Consider the following 27,602-nt stretch of genomic DNA (forward strand, 5'->3'; position numbering starts at 1 on the left):
ATGCCATACACACCTCTGTGGGGAGTGCCTGCCCCAGAAAATGCCCTCTCCTGGGCCACCACCCACCCCAAGGCTCTGCGGGTGGAGGAACCACCAAGAGGTGCCCTCTGCCAATCTTGGCACCCAAGAGGGTCTGAAGGGAAGGAGGCAGGCTCTCAAAGACTTGGGGCCTGAGTCATTTAGGGTTTTAAACACGAATGTGAGCACCTTGAATTGGGCGCCTCTCTCCTGATAAATGTCACCAACAAGGGTGACCAAGGTAGTTTCAGTGCCGTGACTGGGCCTGAAGCCAGACTAGAATGGATCCAAATAAACTTACTTCAATACTGGGTTAAGATAATGTTATGTACTGAGTTGAATAGGATCCAAATTGCAGCAGTCTGATTGGTCCTAGAATAGGGTTCAGAATGCAGTAGTCTGATTGGTCCACAGGAGCCACCCAATCCAACTCCAGGTGGAAGTGAAGCTGCAACCCGATTGGCCTACAGGAGAACCCCGGAATTAGCCAATCATGTGGCGCCCATTGTGTAAATAATGTATATAAAGCAGACATTTCGGGGAAACTCACTACTATGAGCTGAATAAAGAGCATAAAATCCACACTTGACTCCGAGGATATTTCAGATGACAAAAACTGGATTATAGGAGATCAAGCCTTCTCATCGGTGATCACAAGACTGCTTAGAGATGCTTAAAATACTAAGCGGTTTATAAATGCTTAAAAATGAATAAAAGAAATAGCTTCTTCTGTCTCCTCTTTCGGATTGTGCTTTTCTTGCACTTGGACGATAGGCAGGCAGAAGGTCAGGCTTTAAAAATCCCACTGCCTGGCTGGGTTGTGTTCCATTTCATTCACTCAGTTCGTCTGGTGGCCACTGGAGGGACCAGCAATATAAAGGCTAGCGCAGCGTCATCACCAACCAGTCTTTTCCATATGAAAGACGCAGCAACGGGCAAGTTTCCAGCCTTGCTCAAACAGTTGCTAGCACAGTATATGAAATGAGGGGGGGGGGGGGTCAAGATGCATTATTCGATTCTGGGGATTTGCCCGCCATTTCACACTTTTCTTGCACTTTCCGGAAACAACTGAAGACACTCTTGATCCGGCAGGCTTTCTTTCTTTTTTTTATAAATAATATTTATTAAAGGTTTTATAATTACAGGGAAAAAAGAAAAAGACAGTAAAAAAATTAAGAGACAATACATCAAAAATAAAAGAAAAAAACAATACATCAACACAACAAGAAAAAACAAAAACATTTAAAAACACATCCATTTTCCACATCTTTATCTTTCAATGACTTATTTCCTCGACCTCCTCCCACCTCCCATTTTTGTATTCCCGTTAATAATTAAATCAGCAAATCCTTTCCATCTTTCACTGCTTTCTATCGTTTAGTTATCTTAATTTATTTTAACCTTATCTTACCATCAAAATCTTAAAATTTATGTATACTTAAATCCATATTTCTGCTAAGGTCATATAGTTTCATTCCACCATTTCCCAACATTCCTTAATTATGCTATATTACTCTAAATAAAATTTTAAAAATTTTCCCAATCTTCTTCCACCGCCTCTTCTCCCTGGTCTCGGATTTTGTCAGTCTTTTCTATCAGTTCCATGTAGTCCATCAACCTGGTGTTCTTCTATCCGAGGCTCTTAACTCCTGCTTTTTCAGCAGGATAACTGGGTGGGTGTTCACCATGAGTGTCTATTTTGTATGGTTTCAGTTTTAAGTGTAACAACTGGTTTTGAGTGTAGGTGTTTAAAACCCACTTTTTCCTGTTTCTATGGTACACTGCCTTGCTATGACTGCACTGAAGGGGATTTGTGGGTTTCACAAGTATGATAATTGTTGGGCTTCAAGGGAAAAGCTATGTGATATGTCATATCCCAGTGTTTATTATGGGTTTATTTTGGAGTTGATGGATACATGAACTTTCCTTTAAGGTGTTTCAAACTTTAGAGCAAATACAGTGGTACCTTGGGTTACAGACGCTTCAGGTTACAGACACTTCAGGTTACAGACTCTGCTAACCCAGAAATAGTACCTCGGGTTAAGAACTTTGCTTCAGGATGAGAACAGAAATCGTGCTCTGGCAGCGCAGCAGCAGCTGGAGGCCCCATTAGCTAAAGTGGTGCTTCAGGTTAAGAACAGTTTCAGGTTAAGAACAGACCTCCAGAACGAATTAAGTTCTTAACCCGAGTAAGGAGCTGGGAACTAGTAAACTAACTTCAGTACCATGTATACAGGGCTGCCAACCGGAATAAAATGGGGGGGGCAGGTAAGTCCTCCCCCTCGTAACCAAATATAAGACATGGTGCATGCAAACCATTGGAAAGACAACGTTCATCAATTTTGGGAGGGGGTGGCCCCCTCAAACATTTTATTGAGGGCAGGCAAAGGGACCTCAGCTCCTAGGAGTTGGCTCTTATGCATGCATATAAGCATGTTTTATAAGATACACTCCCGCAGTTCCAGGCAGGGCTAGGCTGATACGTAATAGCTCAGGAATCCTGACTGTAACTCAGCCCAGATGACTACTCCACATAAATTCATCTTCACTGAATTTCTTAGCCTGCAGAGACTTCAAATACTCATGCACTCTCCCAAGGGGGAGAGTTTTTCTTTTTTTAAAGGAACTGACGGAACATCAGCCCTTTGCTGAATTATAAAATCATCTTTGTTGAAAGCAAAACGTATCTTAGTAGATTAGTTGCATGATACGGAGAGGTGGCCCAGAATTTATTTGCAGAAATCTGGCAGCTATTCCAGGTTCAGGATGGGAGACTCTAGGAGCTGGGATGGGTAAACTGTTTGTTTTGATGCTTTCCCCTGGCCTGTACAATCCCTAAACTTTCTTGGCTTCACCATATACAGAGCCGGTCCACCCACGAGGCAAGGGAAGACAAATGCCTCAGGCGGCAGAATCCACAGGGGCAGCATATCCCGCCTCCAAGGACTGCATCGCCTGCAGCTGGCCATCATGGTGGCAGCAACAGTTGTGGTACACAATGGGAGGCATTACTGCTCTCCCTCTTCTCCCGTGAAATGGCAAGGGCTGCCCTCCAGGATCTCCTGGGCTCCAGCGTGATTCAGAATGGGCCTCTTCCCCCACCCCTAACAGCCTTTGATTCTCACTTCAGTGGTGGGCTAAGGTTAATTTGATTCCCCTGCTTGTTCCCAATGTAGATCTTCACTCTCCCCCCTCCCCGCCTCTTCCCTGGCTTCTGGGGGGGGGCACCATTTTGTGGTTTCCCTCAGGTGCCAAATGGCTTGGGCCAGCCCTGGCCACGTGTGTGTGTGTGTGTGTGTGTGTGGTGCCACATGTGAAGAACAGGCAGTGGGAAGCCTACCTATGCACTGGCTTTGGCACCAAGTTTACACTATTGCAAGTAAACTCCACAGCCCTCCTGATGGTGCAGAAGGTTTAAGTGTGTAAAAACAACAACAACTGGTGACAGGCTACACATTCTTAACGCAAGCTTGTGCCACAAGCAGCCAGTTAAGTTTCTAAAAGACAAGGCACTACTGTTTGTGTACCTATATGCATCACACACTGCCACAGCCAATTGTGCTGAAATTTTACATTTCTTAAACGTATCTCGACACGCGTTATGTATAAAGCAATGCCCACCCATTAGGTATGTGCAATCCTGTGCACCTTGTGCAGAGCAAAGTGTGTGTGTGTGTGTGTGTGTGTGTAGTTTCTAAAAGACAAGGCACTACTGTTTGTGTACCTATATGCATCACACACTGCCACAGCCAATTGTGCTGAAATTTTACATTTCTTAAACGTATCTCGACACGCGTTATGTATAAAGCAATGCCCAACCACTAGGTATGTGCAATCCTGTGCACCTTGTGCAAAGTGTGTGTGTGTGTGTGTGCACCACACAAACGCAAAAACACACACACCATTGAGAGCAGAGAAGACAAAGGCCGGCTCAGTCCAGGAGCTTCTCTGTCTCTCTTTCCTGCAGAAAGGACTTAAAAAAGCGAAAAAGCCCGAAGGCGCTTGGGCGCAAAGTCCGCGGGTGTCTCTCTCGCGCGCGCTCCGAAGCCAACGTGGCCGGAATTGGGCCGCTGGGTCCCGTCCAGCTCCGCGGGATGCCACGACGCCAGGCCGCCGGGCGAAGGCAGAGCGCGCTCCGGGACGCGGCGGGGTCGGCGCGGAGCAGCAGCAGCACTCGGGCCGCCCCCCGGCCCGCCCCCGGCGGACGCCCGTCCAGGCAGAGGCCGGGCTAAGGCGGGCGGGGCGGAGGAGCCCGGCAGGCCGGCAGCAGCGAGAGGCGCGCCTGCGCTGGGGGGCCGGGCTGCGCCTCGCCCGCCCGCCAAGTTGTCCGAGGGGCCGCGGAAGAAGCAGGCGAAGTTGGCGTCGCGGCCGCGCGGAGGCTGAAGGGGGCGGCGGGGGCCGCGCTGCTGGCGGGTTCGGCGCCGGCCATGGCGTTCCGCAGGCGGGCCAAAAGCCACCCGCTCTTCAGCCAGGAGTTCCTCATCCACAACCACGCCGACGTGGGCTTCTGCCTGGTGCTCTGCGTCCTCGTCGCGCTCATGTTCGAGGTGAGCCTCCGGCCGCGGGACCCCACCTCCTCCGGGCGCCCCGGCAGGGAGCTGCTGCTGCTGCCGGCGGAGGAGCCCCTTCCGAGGTGAAAGCCACTCCTCGCCCTGTCCCGGCCTTTTGGGACACATCCCGCCCCCGCCAAAAAACCCCTACTCCGATTCACGGGTGTCCCAAACGGGAGCCTGTCCCCGTCCGCTTCCGACGGCGCTCCCTCTCTCTCCCCCCCGGGAGCCCTCGAGCTTCCTTCCTGCTCTTGCATCCCCGCCCGGTGCTGCTGGCGGGGCCGCCGTCCAGGGGTCAGCTGTGCCGGGCAGCTGCCCCTCAGGCCCCCCGGCGCTAGCTCTTGGCGAGCTGCCGCGCAGGAGGAGACCCGTCGGCGGGGGCGCCGCCTCTCTCGCCCGCGGCAGGAAACGCGGCCTCCTCCTCCTCCCACCCGAGGCAGGCGAGCGGCTGGCAGCTCCAAGGAGCAGCGGAGGAGGAGGCTGCTTCCCCGACGGCTTGGAGAATATGGGCCTCGGTGGGGCTGGGCACCTGGGACAGAGGAAGCTGCCCGTACCGAGTCGGACCCTTTGGAGCGCCTGGCTCAGCAGGGTCCACACCGACTGGTAGAGGCATAGCTCGGCTCCCTCTGGCCATTGGCAAGGAATCATGGAATGGTAGAGTTGGAAGGGACCCGAGGGTCATCTAGTCCAACCCCCTGCAATTCAGGAATTTCAGCTGAAGCATATATGGCAGATGTATCCATGTGGAGAGGTGCAGTTACCACGCCCCTTGGGCCTGCACCCTGGTGGGGGTCAATCTGGCCAACCCCATAAGTACACATCTTTCAGCCACTGCCTGCTTCTTGGGTGCTTCTTTCCTCTGCAGGCAAACCGGCTGCAGCAGTGAGAAGGAGGAGGAAGAGGAGTCTCTGGTGACCCGTCTTGGCGAGTTGACTAAATTCATTGTGCCTGTTGCTGCTTGCCGTTTCCGGCTCAGGGGAGCAAGCAGCAAGCCACTGCCCCTGTTTCCTTGCCCTCCAGCTCTGGGCAGTAGCCCTCCAGCAGCACTTGCAGCTCCCAGAGAGCATGCAGAGGCAGTCTAGGCTGCTGCTCCCTTTATAAAGTAAAGGTAAAGGGACCCCTGACCGTTAGGTCCAGTCGTGACCGACTCTGGGGTTGCGACGCTCATCTCGCTTTATTGGCTGAGGGAGCCGGCGTACAGCTTCCGGGTCATGTGGCCAGCATGACTAAGCCACTTTTGGCGAACCAGAGCAGCGCATGGAAACGCCTTTTACCTTCCCGCCAGAGCAGTACCTGTTTATCTACTTGCACTTTGACGTGCTTTCGAACTGCTAGGTTGGCAGGAGCAGGGACCGAGCAATGAGAGCTCACCCCGTTGTGGGGATTCGAACCGCCGACCTTCTGATCGGCAAGTCCTGGGCTCTGTGGTTTAACCCACAGCGCCACCCGCGTCCCTTGCTCCCCTGCCTGCGTTTTTCAAGGCAAGGGAGCAGCAAGGAAGAGGAGCAGAGTCTGCTTTTACTCAGAGCAGTTGGTTGCCTTTGGTTGGCAGTTTGAGAAAGACAGGGCTCTCTGTGCCCCCCCTAACGACTCATTGAGAAAGAGAGCACAGAGGATGAGTGAGGCGGAAGGTACCTGGGGTCTGGCGCTATCCTCCCTGCTGTGCTGCCAGGAGGCGGAGGGAGCCCTGGCTGCTCCTTGGGTCCTGTTTTCTGTCTCCCTGGGCAGTTGAGATCAGGGGCACCTGGGCCAGGCCTCCCTGCCATGCTGCCCAGTGGAGGAGGGCAAGAGAGGGAAGGAAACAGAAGCTTCTGCTTAGTCTTCCTGGCATAGAACAGCAGGCACAATCGCCACATCAACCTCACATCTCCCCCACCCCCAGCATCCTGGACCCTGTGCTGTTCCGGAGACACACTTTGCTCATCCTTGTATAACTTCAATTCCCTTTTGCTAATTGGCGGCTGTTTAAGGCATCCCTTTTAATACCAAAGTGTTTGCCTACTCTGCAGATAATTCTTCTTCTCTTAGCCTCTTCTTACCTGTGGGCATCTTGTTCCTTTTAGTTTTCCTCTGAAATCTCTCATTGGTGTCCAGAAGCAGACAGAGAGCATTGCTATGCTGGAGCCATAGGATTTATGCCACACTATCACTGTAACAGGGGACGTGGGTGGTGCTGTGGGTTAAACCACAGACCCTAGGACTTGCCGATCAGAAGGTCGGCGGTTCAAATCCCCACGACGGGGTGAGTTCCCGTTGTTCAGTCCCAGCTCCTGCCAACCTAGCAGTTCAAAAACATGTCAAAGTGCAAGTAGATAAATAGGTACCGCTCCGGCGGGGAGGTAAACGGCGTTTCCATGTGCTGCTCTGGTTCGCCAGAAGCGGTTTAGTCATGCTGGCCCCATGACCCGGAAGCTGTCTGTGGACAAACGCCAGCTCCCTCGACCAATAAAGCGAGATGAGCGCCGGCAACCCCAGAGTCGGTCACGACTTTACCTAATGGTCAGGGGTCCCTTTACCTTTATCACTGTAACATGGAATAGCCCTGTCAAACTCCCACCACTCCAGTCCCTAGCCCTGTCGTTTTGTCACTGTCTGGTGGCATGATCTATGCACTTTCTAACACGGTCCCAGGGAAACCTTTGCATCCTCAGAAGTTGTTCAGAGGTTTCTCAGTGAGAGTATTAATCATGAAACCCCTGCTCCCATTCTGCAGTGTGCTCTTGTAGCATCCTTTGTGAACTCTGTGCCTTAGGACCTGCCCAGATTCCTGAGCAGATAAATGAACATGAAAGAGATTCCTTGAGGCTAAAAAGTTTCTGAACCGCAGGGCTCTCTCTCCACCCCTTTACATGGGGGAGCAGCTGTTGGGATTGCTCTCTCAGAGTGTGTGTGTGTGTGTGTGTGAAGTGAGAAATGTGGAAGATATCTGCTAATGTATGGTGCTATCCAAGAGAGCCTTGCATGGTTCACCTCATGAGGACACTTAACAGCTTTCTTTTTCTTCTTGGGCTAATGTGGTGTAATCTGATGCTTCCTCCTTCTGTCACTCATGAATTACTGACATGGATTAGAAAATTAGCATCACAGACAAATATGCACTGAAAAAAATGGATCACTCCATAATCCATAGCCAACCTTCATTCACTATGCAGTCAAAATGGATGTTCAAAGCATTTAAAAAATAAACGGTTTTCATTAGGCCATGGTGAGAAAATGCAAGACTGCGTTAGGAAGCAGGTCCTTTTATTGGTATCCTACTTTGGGAGGGTCTCTGGGCTACTTCATCTCTATGTTGTTGCTTACTACGCCTGCAGCCAGGCAACCCGCCTGCCCTCTGCACAAGCAGGGAGAAACCAGTGGTTCTTGCTGGTGGGTTGTCTCTTGTACGTCTGCATATTGTAGGAGCCGGTGGTGGCTGCTTTGTAAATTGGTGGCATGTTGTCTCCACCTATGGAGCTGTGTTTGCTTTATCTCTCCAGTGAGGTTACTGTTGTGTAGGTTGTTTTCCTTGGGGAGTGGAAAGCACTTTGTTCTTTTTTCATAGAACCATACAACAGGAGAGTTGGAAGGAACCCTGAGGGTCATCTAGTCGAAGCCCCTGCAATGCAGGAATCTGAACTAAAGCATCCATGACAGGTGGCCATCCAACCTCTGCTTAAAAACCTCCAAGGAATCAGAGTCCAGCACCTCTTGTGGGAGACACTTCCACTGCTGAACAGCTCTTACTGTCAGAAAGGTCTTCCTGATGTTGAGTCGGAATCTCATTTCATGTAATTTGAATACACTGGTCTGAGTCCTACCCTCTGGAGCCGGAGACAGTAAGCTTGCTCCACCTTCCATGCGACAGCTCTTGAGATATTTGAAGATGGCTCTCGTATCTCCTCTCAGTTTTCCAGGCTCAACAGACCACCTCCCTCAACCGTTCCTCATAAGGCTTGATTTCCAGACCCTTGATCATCTTGGTTGCCCTTCTCTGCACATGTTCCAGCTTAAAATGTGGCTCTCAAAACTGGACACAGCATTCCAGGTGTGATCTGATCAAGGCACGATAGAGAAGTACTATTGATCTGGACACTATTCTTCTGTTGATGCAGCCTAGAATAGTGTTAGCTTTTTTTTGCTGCTGCATCACACTGTTGACTCATGTTCAGCTTGTGGTCCACCAAGACCCCTAGATCCTTTTCACACGTCCTGCTAGTAAGCCAGGTGTCCCTCATCTTATACTCGTGCCTCTGGATCTTCCTGCCTAAGTGCAGAACTTTACATTTGTCCCTGTTGAAATTCATTTTGTTAGTTTGGGTCCAGTTCTCCCATCTGTTTAAGGTCATCATGAATCTGGATTCTGTCTTCAGTGGCATTAGCTATCCCTTCCAGTTTGGTGTCACCTGTAAATTTGATGACCATCCCCTCAATTCCTTCATCTCTAGGGCACTTGTATGGTGAGCACATCAAACTCATGGTGTGGACTGTATTATGCTGATATCACCCACTCATGTTGTACTGATAGAACTCCATTAAAAATAAAAAAGCCTGACTCCACAATAAAAAGGTAAAGGGACCCCTGACCATTAGGTCTAGTCATGACCGACTCTGGGGTTGCGGCGCTCATCTCGCTTTACTGGCCAAGGGAGCCGGCGTACAGCTTCCAGGTCATGTGGCCAGCAGGACTAAGCCACTTCTGGCAAACCAGAGCAGCACACGGAAACGGCATTTACCTTCCCACCAGAGCGGTACCTATTTATCTACTTGCACTTGACGTGCTTTCGAACTACTAGGTGGGCAGGAGCTGGGACTGAACAATGGGAGCTCACCCCGTCGCGGCAAGCCCTAGGTTCTGTGGCTTATACCACAGCGCCACCCGCATCCGGACCCCACAATATGCCTTCCCTATTTGCCATTCCTCTCCCTTTGGGCAGGAAAGCAATTGCAGAAAAATGGCATGGATCACAAAAATGGAATTGTGGGGGAAAGTTCTCTAGGAGCACTGGGAGAAGAAGAAGAGTTTGGATTTAATATGCCGCTTTATCACTACCCAAAGGAGTCTCAAAGCGGCTAACAATCTCCTTTCCCTTCCTCCCCCACAACAAACACTCTGTGAGGTGAGTGAGTGAGAGAGACTTCAGAGAAGTGTGACTAGCCCAAGGTCACCCAGCAGCTGCATGTGGAGGAGCGGGGAAGCGAACCCGGTTCCCCAGATTACGAATCTACCGCTCTTAACCACTACACCACACTGGCTCTCACTGGAGAGGATCCTGTGCCAGAGATCAAAATTGCACCCCATCTGTATTTGAGACGGGGGGGGGGGAGTCAAACAAATCTTCCTCACATGTTCCTTGGCCTTATTTTAACCATTTCCCTTTTTCATTCCCAACCGTCCGAATTCAACCTTGGCATTTCATGGCTGCTTTCCTTCCTTGGCGATGGTGTTCCTTCCCTACTGGAAATACCGTATTTTTTGCTCTATAAGACTTACTTTTTCCCTCCTAAAAAGTAAGGGGAAATGTGTGTGCGTCTTAAGGAGTGAATGCAGGCTGTCTAGCTATCCCAGAAGCCAGAACAGCAAGAGGGATTGCTGCTTTCGCTGTGCAGCGATCCCTCTTGCTGTTCTGGCTCCTGGGATTCAGAATATTTCTTTTCTTGTTTTCCTCCTCCAAAAACTAGATGTGTCTTATGGTCTGGTGCGTCTTATAGAGCGAAAAATACGGTAAGTATTGGGTAGCAAAGGATCCTCCTCTCTGTGTAAGGGATGCCTAGAGCCAGCCTGACACCCCCAGCCTTTGGTTCCTCTTGCTTCCCACCTCCTGCCCAGTGGAGCCCAGGGAATGTTTTGCTGCTGCCAAGACATGAATGTCCTCTGTCTGATTCCTGCGCAGGCCTGCCTTTTTGTGGTGTACAGCTGGAGGGTTTCTTTCAGAACTTCAGACTGTCCCAAATTCCATCCCTCTAACGAGATTTGGGTAGTTGTGAATGGAGGCTTTCTTTCTCCCCCCTCCCTCTCCCGCCCCAGGCTTCTCCGGGGGGGGGGGTTCCTTCCAAGGTCTTTCTCCCTGTCGCTCCAGGCAGTTCCCCCCCTCTGCAACCCTGGCACTTTGCGCAGGAATGCCAGGAATGCCAAACTCCTCCTTCGCCTTTCTGGCTTTCTCTTTCTTCCCTCCCTAGTTTGCAGGCAAGGGGGGGGGGGCAGATGAGGGGCACACTTGCAAAACTCTGACGTGGAGTCTGGCTGGGGTGCGTGTGTGCGCGCACGTCTGTGGCTCAGTCGAGAGTGTGATTGAGAAGCTGAATTTTTGAAAAACCCAGGAAAAACCCAAAGCCCAACCTTGTCTCTTTGCTCCTCAGTGCCACGTTTCACTTTGTGCTAGCAAATAGGAGAAGAGAGACTTCCAGCTGCATTTGCGTTCCCATTCACTTCATTTAACAAGTAGTTTCCAGTACACAGAAACACGGGTGACTTGGTGATGGGGGGACGGTGTGTGTGTGTGTGTGTGTGTGTGTGCTGCTGATCTAATTAGTCAGAAATCCCAGCTGGTAGGAATACAAATTCCAAAACCGCTGCTGTTGCCGGCAGGCTACAAGATTTGCAGCGGGGTTCTCACTGAAGATTCCCAGGGCCTGATTTCCTGTGAGCCAGACAGCTTGTGACTCCTGCTAGATTAGGGCTCCTCTGTGTTAAAGGGGGAACATCTGAGTTCCCTTGAGAAAATTTTGCAAGGACAAAAACATGAGGAGATAACTCCCTGTTGCCTGGAGTTGACCTTTAGTTGCTTGCTGCTAGGTGAAACCTGCCCATTTAAACTTTGAGATTCCTCTCTCTGTGCTGGCTGATAAGTCACGTGAGTTAGCTCAAGGTAAATACTTGGCCTCTTCCAGCTCCCCCCTGCTCCTGCCCCCACAAAAACGACTAGAGGAAAACACCTCTCACAGTAGAATGATCTCAGCTGCAGAATTTTTGAGCTGGAAAACAAGAGCCAGGGTTAGACCCAAGTTCAAGATTCTGCATGTAATACTGTTGTGATCTGCCTTGCAGGATTATTGTTAAGAGCAAACGCAAACACTTCAGTGTTTTAAAAGGTGGTATAGTGCATTGCATATTTAAAAATGAAAATCCAGGTAACAGCAGGATTCACCCTTTGCTAGATAGGAACTCACTTGCCTTTGGTTTGTGTCTGCAGCTTCAGAAGCGGCTCGCAAGACAAGAAGCAGCTTTTGCTAAGCCAGTGATTTTCATAACACAGTGCATGATTTTGATGCTGCATAGAAGAAAATGGTGGTGTCTCCCCAACAAAAAATTATTCATTCCTATATAATCCGGAAGGGATGCGGGTGACGCTGTGGGTTAAACCACAGAGCCTAGGACTTGCCGCTCAGAAGGTCGGCGGTTCAAATCCCCACGATGGGGTGAGCTCCTGTTGCTTGGTCCCTGCTCCTGCCAACCTAGCAGTTCGAAAGCACGTCAAAGTGCAAGTAGATAAATAGGAACTGCTCCGGTGGGAAGGTAAACGGCGTTTCCGTGCGCTGCTCTTTTTCACCAGAAGCGGCTTAGTCCTGCTGGCCACATGATCCGGAAGCTGTATGCCGGCTCCCTCGGCCGGTAAAGCGAGATGAGCGCCACAACCCCAGAGTCGGTTACGACTGGACTTAATGGTCAGGGGTCCCTTTACCTTTTATTTAATCCGGAAGAAAAACATGCTTTCTTCTCATTTGGCACCACTGCACAACACTAAATCCATTGCTTAATAACTGGTCACTTGTGGTTTTCATTGGATGCCTTTTGTCAGCTAACCAGTTTACGTACTTTCCAGTGGATGCAATTCATCTGTCCTAACCTGTGTTGTTTTTATTGGACACGGTTTGCCAGCTGTGTGCTTGCAAGGTTGGTGGGCGCAGAAATTCACTCACAAAAACTTGCATTTTTGTTGCTGCCATAAGAAAAATTTTGTACGGTCATACCTCGATTGAATATGCTTCGGGTTGAGCGCGTTCGAGTTGCGCTCCGCTGCAACCTGGAAGTAACGGAGCGGGTTACTTCCAGGTTTTGCCGCATGCGCAGACGCTCAAAATGACGTCACATAGAGGAGGGAGAAAGGTTGTTTTCTGCTGCTCCAGAGAAGCGGACACGGAGCAATGGATCCAAACTACAAGAAAGAAGATTCCACCTAAACATTAGGAAGAACTTCCTGACAGTAAGAGCTGTTCGACAGTGGAATTTGCTGCCAAGGAGTGTGGTGGAGTCTCCTTCTTTGGAGGTCTTTAAGCAGAGGCTTGACAACCATATGTCAGGAGTGCTCTGGTGGTGTTTCCTGCTTGGCAGGGGGTTGGACTCGATGGCCCTTGTGGTCTCTTCCAACTCTATGATTCTATTCTATGATTCTATGTGTGGAAGCGGCAAAACGCGACTCGTGCAGACGTGCCATCGCGTCTTGCGTTCCATTCAGGATGCGAACGGGGCTCCGGAACGGATCCCGTTTGCATCCCGAGGTACCACTGTAATTCAATTTGCACAGCGTTGGAGGTGGGGCTGCAAGAAGATGCACCTGCAGATTCTCTTAGTTTTTGTTAGACAGGGAAACAGGAACAAAATACCACAGAAACTGAAATCAGAATACATCAGCATAGTAAACCAAAAGGAGGAGTTCTTCCACCATTCAGAGCCTTCTGTGGTTCTTGGGATTGAGATTGTTGCATTTGCTGAACGTTGGATGCTAAAGGCATTGATATGTTGACCTGTGCCATCATTTTTTAGCTTCTGATTTAAAATAAAACAAAAGAAAGTGACTATCTTTATATTTACAAACATACATAAGCGAATTGTGCAGTTGGTATTATACCCAATGGCTTAATACCAAGGAAAGCTGAAATACTGCATGTGTGTACCTGGGACTAAGCTCCATTGTGTGTGACTTACTTCTGAGTAGACATGTATAGGATTGCCCGGTAAGCCTCCTTTGGCATTCTAGCCAGTGAGTGCAAAGGCACTGGAACGCTTGTGAGAAGCAAGGCTGGGGCCGGTATATGCAATGGTAGGGGGCTCAATTTATCTCCATTGCATGGAAGTGTCAATAATTGCAGTATTTCTCTGCTCAGTCTCTCTTCGCTTGCTTCTCGCTTTGATCCAACTGGCAACGACTGCCTTATTTTCCTGGCTCTCAGGGTGAGCGTTGGTTTTCTTGTCCTGCAAAGTAAACTTTGGGGCATATACCATTTTGCTTTCTGGCTTAAGGGTAAACTGGTGGACCCTCAACTCTTACTCTCACTTGCTTTTTGCTTTTTATATTTAGCAATATAAATCACTCAGGTCTTTCTTTTTACCATTTCCATTATTGTGGTAGGGGTGCAAGGAAATCGTTGCCTAAATGTCTCCATATTTTCTGGTGATCTTCCCCTAAAGTTGCATAAGAGGAAGGAGTGGAGCAGATGGCAGGCAGTTCTTACTCATGAGAAGCTGTAGCTGCCAAATGTTGTGCGCTTTGAAGGTGCAAGGAATCTTTGGCAAGGAGCTGATTGCTCTAAGTTTGCCTTTCCTGTTTGTGGGAAGCTTTTTAACCTTCTAGTTCTCTCTCTCTCTTTTGCTTTTTTTCATGCTAGGCTGTATTTGTTTTAAAGCAGAGGTGACTTACCCGTGGCCTTAGGGAAGCTTTTAATCTTTGATGGATTACTGTATTTTAATATTTTGTTGGAAGCCGCCCAGAGTGGCTGGGGAAGTCCAGCCAGATGGGCTGGGTATAAATAAATAAATTATTATTATTATTATTATTATTATTATTATTATTATTATTATATTACAGTGGTACATCAGGTTAAGTACTTAATTTGTTCCGGAGGTCTGTTCTTAACCTGAAACTGTTCTTAACCTGAAGCACCACTTTAGCTAATGGGGCCTCCTGCTGCTGCCGCGCCGCCGGAGCACGATTTCTGTTCTCATCCTGAAGCAAAGTTTTTAACCCGAGGTAATATTTCTCGGTTAGCAAAGTCTGTAACCTGAAGCGTATGTAACCCGAGGTACCACTGTATTATTATTATTATTATTATTATTCCGGGTGTTGTTGAAAGCTACAGTTCCCATATGCCCCAGGAGTGATGGGAGTTGTAGTTCAGCAGCGTCTGGAGGACCACAGGTTCCTTACCCCTGTTTTGAAGAGTATGGTAAAGGGACCACTGACCATTAGGTCCAGTCGTGGCCGACTCTGGGGTTGCGGCGCTCATCTCGCTTTATTGGCCGAGGGAGCCGGCGTGCAGCTTCCGGGTCATGTGACCAGCATGACTAAGCCTCTTCCGGCGAACCAGAGCAGTGCACGGAAACACCGTTTACCTTCCCGCCGGAGCGGTTCCTATTTATCTACTTGCACTTTGATGTGCTTTCGAACTGCTAGGTTGGCAGGAGCAGGGACCGAGCAACGGGAGCTCACCCCATCGCGGGGATTGTTTTGAAGAGTATTCTGTAGTTATTTTTTCCCATCTACTTGATGTTTCACTAGGGGAGTAGTGTTGGGTATTTTTTGTCACCAACAGAGGACATTATCACATAAGGTGGCCTAAAAAGTATTTTTATTTGAAATAACACAAATGCCATAGTATGCAGCATCTATTTCTCAGTTTCTGGTTGTCTCTGCTTCAGTTCTGAGCTACCTTATACTTGGCTGGCAGTGGCTGTGTGATGCTGGGGCAGTTTGGACCTTCTGAACTGCACCATGCATGTTCCTAACACTTCACAGTCCATTACAACCCATATTTTCATGCTGTTTTGGTCTGTTTGGACTGAAATCAGCATTTCTGCAGCTTACAGCCTCGTGCTAGAGCTTATAGAAGGCTTTCATGAGTTGAGGGTAGGCTTGGTATATCCTCTGGATGATGGAGGGCTATAGAAAGGAAATGGCTGGATCCTGATTCACAATAGCTTGTTTCCTCCCAGGACGGCTTTTTTCCTTTTTCCAGGCTCTTCTGGAAACTCTGGTTTATTTTAACCCTTTCATTGGCGTTTGTGTTGGCCTGAAATGATGATCTCGGCTCCGTCTCTTTTCATGTTCTTAAGTTTTCCTTTGGAGACATGTTGGGCTGCGTGGAAGAAAAAGTTAACGTGTAATTAAAGGCAATGGGAATTTAGGTTATTAGCAGTGGTGTGAGTTTTCTGGAAAATTTCCAGTGCTTTAAAAACTGACCGGAACCTGATTTAACGCATTTGGCTTACATTTAGCAAACGAAACTGACGTATGTCATGTTCTACATGCTAAACACATACCTTGAAAGGTTTCCCAATAACCTAAAAGTATTTGAAATAATATTTAGGATTAAAAAATGAACAAAGCTTACATAAATGTGGCTTAAATGTTATTTTCCAACAGAATAAAATAATTACTAGGATATTATTTTTCTTTGAATTATTGTGCACATTTTGATACGTGAGTGTGCTAAAATGAAATGTAAAGCACTTAAATGGATGCATGTTTCCTTAGGATGACCTTGGGAAAAAAGTTTCACAAGGTATGATATCTCTTTGTAATGCTACTAATCTATTTTAGGAAAATTCATTTTTTTAGATGGAATTTTGCTGTAAAAATACAGGAATATAACAACTACTGAAAATTTTCTACCAAAAATTTTCTGCCCTATATCACAGGTTGTGGGCGATTCATAAGAGTGGGGCATATTCCTTTGCCCCATTTTGAAGTATCCGTATTTCACAGTTGGCTGAATGCAGCTGTGGGTCTGTTTCTCGTGTTTTATGTAGTTGGAAATGAGTGTGGTTTTAATTTTGGAAGTGAAAAATTATTCATGAGCAGTTGTGTAAAAAGAACCTGCTTTCCTAATTGCTCACTGGTAACAGTCTCCATTTCTTCTTCTTTCTATTTTTATCCAGCGTAGTCTATAATTTCAAACACATTTAGTAGGAAGGAAAGTCCCAATTAATTGAAATGCATACTTGCTCAGGATCTGTGATGTGAGTGCCATTTGCGCCTCCTTCAAGCAGGGTCCTAAAGATTCCCGTGAGAGGCTGACGGCGGTGCGTCCCCGGAAAGATCTGCAGTCACAGCAGAGCAGAGAAAGGGGCCTATAGATGCAGGACAAGGCGGCTGTTCAGAATATGGCATCTCCGCTGTTGTCTTCCATACGGATAGCTCAGCAGAGATCATGGTGGGGTTTCCACTGGCCTCACACAACTTGTGGGTGTGCCTGACTTCTTAAAGACCTCTGTCTCGAAGCAAAAGGGCCACACTTTCCAGTCGACGGATGAGAGTGGGACCTCCTTGCACTCTTTCTTGGTTTCACCCATAAGCAGCCTATTATTTCATTTGGAGAGGGCTGGGGAAACAGCTTCCTCTTAGAGCAGCTCACACTTTGCTTATGGGTCTTGCTTCCAAGCAAAGTATGCCTAGGTTTAACCCATTTGGGTTTTTTTGCTCCTTCTCAAATTGGTTAAGGCCGCTGAGGAATAGGAAAAATGAACCTTCTGCCCAAAAGCATTACAGAGATAATTCAGGGTTCTCTCTCTCTCTCTCTCTCTTCTTCTCCCCTCCCCTCTCTTTCTGTGTGTTTGCATTTCCTTTCTGTTGAATCATTTATTTTGATCCGGTGACTAACAGCATGTGGAAACCCAACATTTCCTTACTGGTACTGTCACAAGTCATGTTCTTCCAAGTCGAGCCTATGAGCTCTGCTCAATATAGGAGCTCCTATTTCTAGAGCACGTTGAGGTCAACCCGCCCAAAAGGCTGTGTGATCTTCAAAGAGTGTCCGTAGTTCTATGTGGAGACCAGGATCAGATCATTAAGCGAACAGTCTGTGAGCACCTAGAAAGGAATGCTGTGATCACCAATAGTCAGCATGGATTTCTGAAAAATAAGTCATGTCAGACGAACCTGATCTCATTTTTTGACAGAATTACAAGCCTGGTAGATGAAGGGAACGCAGTGGATGTAGTCTACCTTGATTTCAGCAAGGCATTTGACAAGGTGCCCCATGATATTCTTGTAAAGAAGCTGGTAAAATGCGGTCTTGACTCTGCTACCACTAAATGGATTTGTAACTGGCTGACTGACCGGACCCAAAGGGTGCTCATCAATGGTTCCTCTTCATCCTGGAGAAGAGTGACTAGTGGGGTGCCACAGGGTTCTGTCTTGGGCCCAGTCTTATTCAACATCTTTATCAACGACTTGGATGATGGACTCAAGGGCATCCTGATCAAATTTGCAGATGACACCAAACTGGGAGGGGTGGCTAACACCCCAGAGGACAGGATCACACTTCAAAATGACCTTGACAGATTAGAGAACTGGGCCAAAACAAACAAGATGAATTTTAACAGGGAGAAATGTAAAGTATTGCACTTGGGCAAAAAAAATGAGAGGCACAAATACAAGATGGGTGACACCTGGCTTGAGAGCAGTACATGTGAAAAGGATCTAGGAGTCTTGGTTGACCACAAACTTGACATGAGCCAACAGTGTGACGCGGCAGCTAAAAAAGCCAATGCAATTCTGGGCTGCATCAATAGGAGTATAGCATCTAGATCAAGGGAAGTTATAGTGCCACTGTATTCTGCTCTGGTCAGACCTCACCTGGAGTACTGTGTCCAGTTCTGGGCACCACAGTTCAAGAAGGACACTGACAAACTGGAACGTGTCCAGAGGAGGGCAACCAAAATGGTCAAAGGCCTGGAAACGATGCCTTATGAGGAACGGCTAAGGGAGCTGGGCATGTTTAGCCTGGAGAAGAGGAGGTTAAGGGGTGATATGATAGCCATGTTCAAATATATAAAAGGATGTCACATAGAGGAGGGAGAAAGGTTGTTTTCTGCTGCTCCAGAGAAGCGGACACGGAGCAATGGATCCAAACTACAAGAAAGAAGATTCCACCTAAACATTAGGAAGAACTTCCTGACAGTAAGAGCTGTTCGACAGTGGAATTTGCTGCCAAGGAGTGTGGTGGAGTCTCCTTCTTTGGAGGTCTTTAAGCAGAGGCTTGACAACCATATGTCAGGAGTGCTCTGATGGTGTTTCCTGCTTGGCAGGGGGTTGGACTCGATGGCCCTTGTGGTCTCTTCCAACTCTATGATTCTATGATTCTAGGATAAGGACCTAGTCATTGCCAGCAGCTCCCCAAAGGTCCGTTTTTAAACCCTCCTCGAATAGAGAACAACAAGAAAATAGATGGATAGATAGATAGATGAGAGAGAGAGAGAGAGAGAGATGATAGATGATAGATAGATAGATAGATAGATGATAGATAGATAGATAGATGATAGATAGATAGATAGATAGATAGATGAAAGATAGATAGATAGATGAAAGATAGATAGATAGATAGATAGATGATAGATAGATAGATAGATAGATGATAGATAGATGATAGATAGATAGATAGATAGATAGATAGATAGATCTATATCTATCTATCTATAGATAGATGGATGATATACCGTATTTTTCGCCCTATAAGACGCACTTTTTCCCCTCCAAAAATGAAGGGGAAATCTGGGTGCGTCCTATGGGGCGAATGCAGGCATCGCGGACCTCTCCGCCAGCAGCGGGAGCGCTCCCGCTGCTGGCGGAGGGGTGCCTGCATGCTGAAGCCTGCGCGCGCTGAGCTCAGCGCGTCCAGGCTTCGCGGACCTCTCCGCCAGCAGCGGGAGCGCTCCCGCTGCTGGCGGAGGGGTGCCTGCATGCTGAAGCCTGCGCGTGCTGAGCTCAGCGCGTCCAGGCTTCGCGGACCTCTCCGCCAGCAGCGGGAGCGCTCCCGCTGCTGGCGGAGGGGTGCCTGCATGCTGGAGCCTGCGCGCACTGAGCTCAGCGCGTCCAGGCTTCGCGGACCTCTCCGCCAGCAGCGGGAGCGCTCCCGCTGCTGGCGGAGGGGTGCCTGCATGCTGGAGCCTGCGCGCACTGAGCTCAGCGCGTCCAGGCTTCGCGGACCTCTCCGCCAGGAGCGGGAGCGCTCCCGCTGCTGGCAGAGGGGTGCCTGCATGCTGAAGCCTGCGCGCGCTGAGCTCAGCGCGTCCAGGCTTCGTGGACCTCTCCGCCAGCAGCGGGAGCCAGCACTGGGCTCCCACGGCTTGCAGAGAGCTGCCTGTTTGGGGGCTGGGGTCGGGGGAAGCTCGGGCTTCCCCAACCCCGCGCCTGGGGGGGAAATAATTTTTTTCCTTTATTTCCCCCCAAAAAAACTAGGTGCGCCTTATGGGACGGTGCGTCCTATGGGGCGAAAAATATGGTAGATAGATAGATAGATAGATAGATGATAGATAGCAACCAGAATACAATACATTCCCGGGTGTTTTCACATACAGTTACTAGGCTTATTTGGGGTATAAGGAATCAGAATTAAGGGTGAGCTAGCTATGGATTCTAATAAATATAAATTACCGGTATACGCCCTCCAAGTTAACGGTATTTGTAGGTCCTCTCACATTGCAGGCAGCCTGTTGTTATTCTCACAAGGAGATTCTTCCCCGGAGCCCTAAGGGGGTATCTTCTTTGGGCTCCAGGAAAGTTCTCCTCATGAGCTGGAGACACAGCAGCGTGCTCCCCATTTAGGCCCATTTCACTTATGTGCACAGTGGGCCGGAATGTAACCCCCACGTAAGTGGGGAGTACTTGCTTCTGCAGCTATAGCATTAGAATACTAGTCCAACTCAAAAAGATCTAATGCCCTGTTTTTATGAGAAATACGTGGGAGGTGAATTGCAACTACTGCTGACTGACTTCAGTGCTCCGATTCCTAGGGCATGTTTTTAAGAATTGGTTGGTGAGTCTGGGAGGTCACTAGAAGTCTTGAATATCTCACTGCTGGTATTTCTTAATTTCTTCAGTTTGGCTATGCCCATGGTTTACTCTGCGGATGAGTGTGCCTTTTCCCACAGATGCTTCTTGCATCTAGCATTCAAAAAGGGATCCTCCTCCATCTTCTTTGAATGTAGGAGCAAATGGTGTGGTAGACTTATAATCCGGTGGTACCGAATTATTTGGTGAGTGAAAATGGCACTGGTGGAAAGAAGTACAAACATTTGAGGAACTGAACCCTGAACCATGATGGGAAAGGGAAATGTCTGGGTTTGTTGACTTTGAGAGTGACCTGAATGAATCGAAGAGCAAACAAACGAATGTTGACAAGGGCAAATTTAAAATATGCCTTGTGGGGATGTAAAAATACTAAACTTACAGCTGTGATACGGGCACAGTGCATCCTTATCCACAAATCTGACCAGCAGCCTTTTCAGCTGTTGTGTTCTTCAGGTTTTCTTGGGCTGTTTGTTTGTTTGTTTGTTTCCCTGGCAGAATCCATAGCATGCTAATATCCTTTCTTTATTGCAATGTCTGGATCTGGGTAAGGGATCATATCACTGACCTTGCAAGCAGCTGCTGTTCCGAATTCTCCTGGTTTTGAAAAGTCTGTTGCATATAGCTGTATATACCTGTTATCTGAAGAAGTGTGCATGCGCACGAAAGCTCATACCAATAACTACGGTAACTTAGTTGGTCTCTAAGGTGCTATGGGAAGGATTTATTTTATTTTATTTTATTTTAATTATTTTATTCTGTATATCCCAGGAACACATTCACTATTGAAATTCAGCCACCTTTTGAGTGTGAGGTTAGTAGTTGTCTGAATTCCTTGTAGCATGCCTGTCACCTCATAGTAAAGATATTTGCCTAGTATTGCCAGGATAACTGCTCCCCCCCCCCCAAATGGCATGAATTTTAAATGCCCCTGCAAATGAGATTAAATTATCTGTTAAGATAGGACTCCACTCTGTACACATGTGTTGAAGAAATAATAGCTCTAGCTCACTTTTATGTCTTCATTTTTTTAAAAAAAAATTGGGAAGCTTAGAACAGCTTGCATTGTTTTATTGTGCATACTTGCATCATTTCTTTAAAGGTAAATTATGGGTGAAGTATTTGAGATGAAGCAATGAGAGACTGAAAAATGGTTGCAGTGATAGTTAAACTTTGATCCCCCCTCCCCAATTTTATATACAACTGTAAATCTTAATGGCAGTGGGGGGGTGATGCATAAGAGAGATATTACAATAAATTACACTCATAACAGTTTTCTATATGTGTAATATAGAAATATTTAAATCTGTAGCATCATTCCGTGGATACCTCTTGCATTTTGTTCATCTCGTTTCGTTGCAAATACTGACCTGGGTTGCACAACACAGCTGAGCGATGAGTGTCTTCAAACTGTCAGGAGGTATCCCACATTAGCCTATTCAAAATAGTCCCATTATATGACTAACGTAGGTTCATTAATTTCAGTGGGTCTACTCTGAGCAGGACTTAGTTGGCTACAGCCCAATGTATTTGAGAGGATTCAAGGGTGTCCTGGAACTGCCCAGTTAACGTGGTTTCAAGCCTCAGGACCTTTTGTGGTTTGGAAGCGACAAGGCAATGAATGCGCTGAAACATGTGGGGTGAAGAAAGGATTTCTAGGAAGATGTGTTAACATCCCCACAGGCAAATTAGGAGGAATGCAGAAGGGATACTCTTTGTCATACATGTATTTGGACAATAGTAGTATTTATATACAGGGATGCAGGTGGCGCTGCGGGTTAAACCACAGAGTCTAGGACTTGCCAATCAGAAGGTCGGCAGTTCGAATCCCCACGACGGGGTGAGCTCCCGTTGCTCGGTCCCTACTCCTGCCAACCTAGCAGTTCAAAAGCACATCAAAGTGCAAGTAGATAAATAGGTACCGCTCCGGTGGGAAGGTAAACGGGGTTTCCGTGTGCTGCTCTGATTCGCCAGAAGCGGCTTAGTCATGCTGGCCACATGACCCGGAAGCTGTATGCCGGCTCCCTCAGCCACTAAAGCGAGATGAGCACCGAAACCCCAGAGTCGGCCACGACTGGACCTAATGGACAGGGGTCCCTTTACCTAATATTTATATACAGTATCTGCATAATAATGTATGGAAATGTAACTGATCATATTTACTGTTTTCTATTTTTTTTCTTACTGTATTTTTGCACTTTTTTCTCCCTCTTCTTTTCTTTCTTCTTTCATCACTTTTATTTTCTGTAACTTTATTATCTATAACTGAAATTCTCTCTCTCCCCCCCCCTCTCTCTCTCTCACACACACACAGAGAGAGAGAGAGAGAGAGAGAGAGCGCTTCCAACCAAATTGTAAGAAATGCCAATAAAGAACAGGCATAGTTTAACCACTGTGTGAGCAATAAAATCAGGATTAATTATGAATAAGCAGGTGGCACGCAGAAGCCGTATAGTTCCTGGAGGCTGCTTTGCTCCTCTTCAGTCTAAGCTCATGGCTTGTGAAAATAGTGATTAAGGATGAATCCTGGTTCTGTTACAAGAATGCACTTACGAACATTCGTTTTGTTTTTGACACCTTAGAATTCTGACAGCAGATCAGACAACCATGCTAAACCAGTGCTTAGCGCAATGCAGAGTGGCAGCAAAATTGGGAGACGCAGAGTGGTTGCCGGCTGCCCCCTTTAGGAGCCTGCGTTGGACAAGGCTGGGCTTTCTGTGTCCTGCAAGCCACTCAGCGAGAAGTTATCTCCCTGTACTGTTAGAAGAGTAAAGAATCAGTGGTGGGAGGAATGTAGAACAAGCAAAACCTAAAAGTAGTTTTTGTTTTAATGTATCTATGTGGGGTTTTGCTTCTTTGGGGTCTTCTGGTTGTGTGAGGGGCTCTGAATTGCCTTTGGCAAGAAAAAGCAACCAATAAAATCATCATCATCTTCTTCTTCTTCTTCTTCTCTGGTAAGAGAGACAGAAAGAAAACACACAACTGAGTGATAAGGAGATATGTATTTTAGGACCTCTTCTTGAAAATGCTGGTAGACTGGGAGGATGCAGAAGACCCCAAAGTCAATAAAATTGTGTTTCAATTGATCTGTACTTGCAAGTGCAGAATATCTTTTGGGCTTCTTGACCAGTGTAGAAGAGGACAGTATTTCACTTTAGTGGTAAAATTAGCTATCGATCAGGTGCTGTTCAGTTCAGCAGTCTGCACCAGGAGACTGCATACTGTCTCCCTATTTCTGTGCCCTGTTTGCTGTGACTGCAGTTGCAAGAGCCTAATTTTGCCTGGTCTGCTGCTACCCCCCCCCCCCATCTCTCCCTGCCAGATCAAGAAAGTGATCCATGCCTAGCTGTTACAAGTTCTGCTTTCTAGTAATGTAGCTGTTTACTTCCCTTCCCGACATACACACAACTGCTATAGGCTTCAGTCTCCTGGTTATTTTTATTATTATTTGTTCTTGCCTGTGTAATTCTTTCCCAGTGGGTGACTCATTGGTTTTGTTTGTATTGGGCCCAGTTCCAGCTGCTGCAGTCCCTTCTCCAAGACGGGCTGCTCTTTATTGCAACGTCCACAGCAGGAAGGAATACTCCTCCTCCGTTCTGCAAATGAACTTCAGTTAAAGTCCCTCTTCCGCTCTAAATTCTCAGCCAGTGCCTTTCCGACGCCCATCTGCACCCCTTGGCTGCTGAAGGCTGTGCTTTCTTCTGTTTCAACATTTTAAGCTATATTTCATCCAGAGTGCATACTTGACATAACGGGTATACAATGAGGAACCGGCGGCTAATACTTCATTTTTTCCGCTTGATGCTTCCTAGCTACAAACTCCTTATTTATCTTGGCTCTGCTTGACTAACTTTCTTCTTTATATCCTTGCTAGCCTCTGTGCCTCAACCCACACTTGGATTTCAGGGACCTGAAAATCTTGGGGGAATTTGCCCCCTCTTCTTAGGTTGGGAATGAATTGGATGCTCTACAGTTTTCAACAGGGCCTTTTGCCTCCTCAACAGCTGCATAGCAGGCAGTAATTTTGTGGGACAGTCTTCCCCCATCATGCAATGACCAGACAAGCTTGAGCTGCTGATTTTTTTAGCTGCCACACAGCTCTTAAAAACACAGCAGCCCTACCCTGGCAGGAGAGCTTTACGGGTCCCCTGGTTTTTCTTCAGCTCAAGCACTTAATCCTGGCTTGGGGAAAAGAAGACCAGTGGCAAACGCCCTTCTTTAGAGATCAGGTGGAGGAAAAATTATCCTACCTGGAGGAAATTCTAGGCACATACAGGTTCAGTCATTCACCCAAAAAAGCATAGAAACTTCAAGCTCAGGCAGCAGCACCTCTGTCTCCTGGAAGCAGAAGCACATCTGCAACAGTGGTAGCCAACCTTGTGCCCTTGAGATGCTTTGGGCCACAATGCCCATCAGCCCTCTCTGTTGGCCGGGTGAGCTGGGGCTGATCACAGCTGCAGTCCAAAAGCTATGGCAGGCGCCAAGTTGGTTTCCCATGTTTCTGTAGTCTTGCATATTTGTGTTCACTTGCAGGAAAGGTGAATTTAACTTCTCGCTTTTCAAAATAATTTGCAGTGGAGTCCTTTCTGTCAAGGATGTTGGAGCATAGGATAGGGTTATCACTGTGGTAGCACCCTTTTGTTGTGATGGTGGGACCCACAAGATGCCTGCAACAAAAAGATTTCCATTTGGACTTCCGTACAAATTAATAAAGCAACTTATTTTGTCTTTACAGGTCACAGCCAAGACTGCCTTCTTGTTCATCTTACCTCAGTATAACGTCAGTGTGCCTACAGCAGGTAAGGCAGCCTATGCGTACCTTGGTAGCACTTTGGTGGTATTAAACCCTGCAAGCTATGAGCCCTGGATTTCCCATTAGCTAGGTTTGTGTCACCACCATGACAGTCCAGCTTCCTTGTGATTATATCACCTGTGGGCCTTGCTCTCCCTCCATTTATCCCATAGATGGGCAGGGTATAAATAATAAAATTACAGTGGTGCCCCGCAAGACGAATGCCTCGCAAGACGGAAAACCCGCTAGACGAAAGGGTTTTCTGTTTTGGAGGTGCTTTGCAGGACGAATTTGCTATGGGCTTGCTTCGCAAGACGAAAATGTCTTGCGATTCTTGAGGGTTTTTTTCACTCCCCACCCCCTTTTTCTAAGGCGCTAAGCTGCTAATAGCCTTTTAGCAGCTAATCCGCTAATCCCTTAAGCCTTTAATAGCCGCTAAACCGCTAATAGCGCTAATCCGCTAATAGGGTTGCTTCGCAAGACGAAAAAACCGCTAGACGAAGAGACTCGTGGAACGGATTAATTTCGTCTTTCGAGGCACCACTGTATTATTATTATAACCGCATGGTGAGGGAATCTGTGGCCCTCCACAGGGGGCATGAAACCACCCCTGCTTGGTTGACTCACCCCAGAAATTTGTTAACAAGCCCTGCATGTTGGGAATGGGTTGCGACATAAAAGTAGACAGAGGAATGCTCATTTTATGTCCCCTCCCCCCCCCAGCCCCAAGTCCATCCAGCTCTCAGGCCAGATGTTTAACTTTTTCTGGAAAAGTGAGGGACTTCCCCCCCCAACCTTTCCCACCCCATTGTCAACATGTCGTCATAAAGGTTTCAGTGTGTTCGGTTTATTTTTTTTATTGGATGGTTTCCAACCTCCTCCTATGAATATCTGAGCAGCCAGCAGTAACATGGGGGACAGGAGGCGGGCGGGTGTGGAGGACTCCCTGGTCCTGAATGGGGTAACCGTGCCCCTGAAGGACCAGGTGCACAGCCTGGGAGTCATTCTGGACTCACAGATGTCCATGGAGGCGCATGTCAATTCTGTGTCCAGGGCAGCTGTTTACCAGCTCCATCTGGTACACAGGCTGAGACCCTACCTGCCTGCAGACTGTCTCGCCAGAGTGGTGCATGCTCTAGTTATCTCTCGCTTGGACTACTGCAATGCGCTCTATGTGGGGCTACCTTTGAAGGTACTACAACTAATCCAGAATGCGGCAGCTAGACTGGTGACTGGGAGAGGCCGCTGAGACCTTACACTGGCTCCCAGTACCTTTTTGAGCACAATTCAAAGTGTTGGTGCTGACTTTTAAACAGCCTCGGTCCAGTATACCTGAAGGAGCGTCTCCACCTCCATCGTTCTGCCCGGACACTGAGGTCCAGCACCGAGGGCCTTCTGGCAGTTCCCTCGCTGCAAGAAGCCAAGTTACAGGGAACCAGGCAGAGGGCCTTCTCAGTAGTGGCACCTGCACTGTGGAACGCCCTCCCACCAGATGTCAAAGAGAAAAATAACTACCAAACTTTTAGAAGACATCTGAAGGCAGCCCTGTTTAGGGAAGCTTTTAATGTTTAATAGGTTATTGTATTTTATAATAATATAATCATCATCATCATCATCTGGTGTCTGAGGCTAGACTACGCAGTAGGAACATATCAAGCTCTCTGCAGTTTTCATTTTGATGAAGCAGCTCTGCATGGGTGAGACTGAAAGCAGAGGAGCTATTTACGTGGAAGGCTGAACAACCCCTTTCGTTAGCCCATCAATTCTCCACTCCAGGTTGTTCCTCCCTGGCCCTGCTTTTGTGGGGTTTCAAAATTTGTGTGTATGTGTGTGCCATAGGAAAACCTACTGGGGTGCTGATATGGAGCAGGGAAACAGATGGACTGAAGAAAGGATTAAGCATTCTTTCCTCTCGGCCACAGTCCCCTCCCCGGAAGCTGCTTTCTAGCAAAAAGCCAGCATTAGGCTTCTAACGTGTGTTTGCACAAAACATGCAGCAACTCCTTGAGGCTGAGAATGATGCCTGTGGTTCCAGGACACGTCACGTGAAATGCCGCAGTTTTAAACAACGCACAGTTGATGAGAACCATAAGCTAAAACCACAAGACGAAGCAAAATGGCAAGAGCAGCAAAACGGGAGTGCAGCAGTACAACCCCAGGGGAAGCTTCTGCTCCCACAAATGGCCACCCGGGGCATTGCCCTTCTCAGGTCCTCCTGGCACCCTTCCTCCTCCTCCTCGCCTGCGCTATGGCAAGCCTGCCCAGCTCTTTGCCCCAGGAGGTGAGGGAAAGTGGGTGCAGGCAGGCGGAGGGGAGAGACAAGAGGTCCCACAGTTCTCTGCGCCACTTGGAGACTTAATGGGCCATGCTCATTATCCAAGGGAGGAAAAAAGAGAGAGAGAGAAATATTCACTAAGAAGGCCCTGTTTGAACTTAGAGCGGCATCGCCTGTGTGTTCATAAAGGACTTACAAATGGC

General features: G+C 47.8%; 1 protein-coding gene across 1 annotated transcript in view; it reads left to right on the top strand.

Moving 5' to 3' along the window:
- The first annotated feature begins 4,259 nt into the window (after positions 1-4,259).
- TRAM2 (translocation associated membrane protein 2) overlaps positions 4,260-27,602 on the top strand; it is a 42,053-nt gene continuing 18,710 nt past the window's right edge. Inside the window, exons 1-2 of the mRNA XM_083435521.1 lie at positions 4,260-4,565; positions 25,068-25,131. Of these exons, the coding sequence (XP_083291647.1) occupies positions 4,446-4,565; positions 25,068-25,131 (184 nt within the window). The 5' untranslated portion in view covers positions 4,260-4,445. The remainder of the gene's footprint in view (positions 4,566-25,067; positions 25,132-27,602) is intronic.

This window comes from Podarcis tiliguerta (genome assembly GCF_965153285.1).
Source record: "Podarcis tiliguerta genome assembly, chromosome: 3".
Lineage (NCBI taxonomy): Eukaryota > Metazoa > Chordata > Lepidosauria > Squamata > Lacertidae > Podarcis > Podarcis tiliguerta.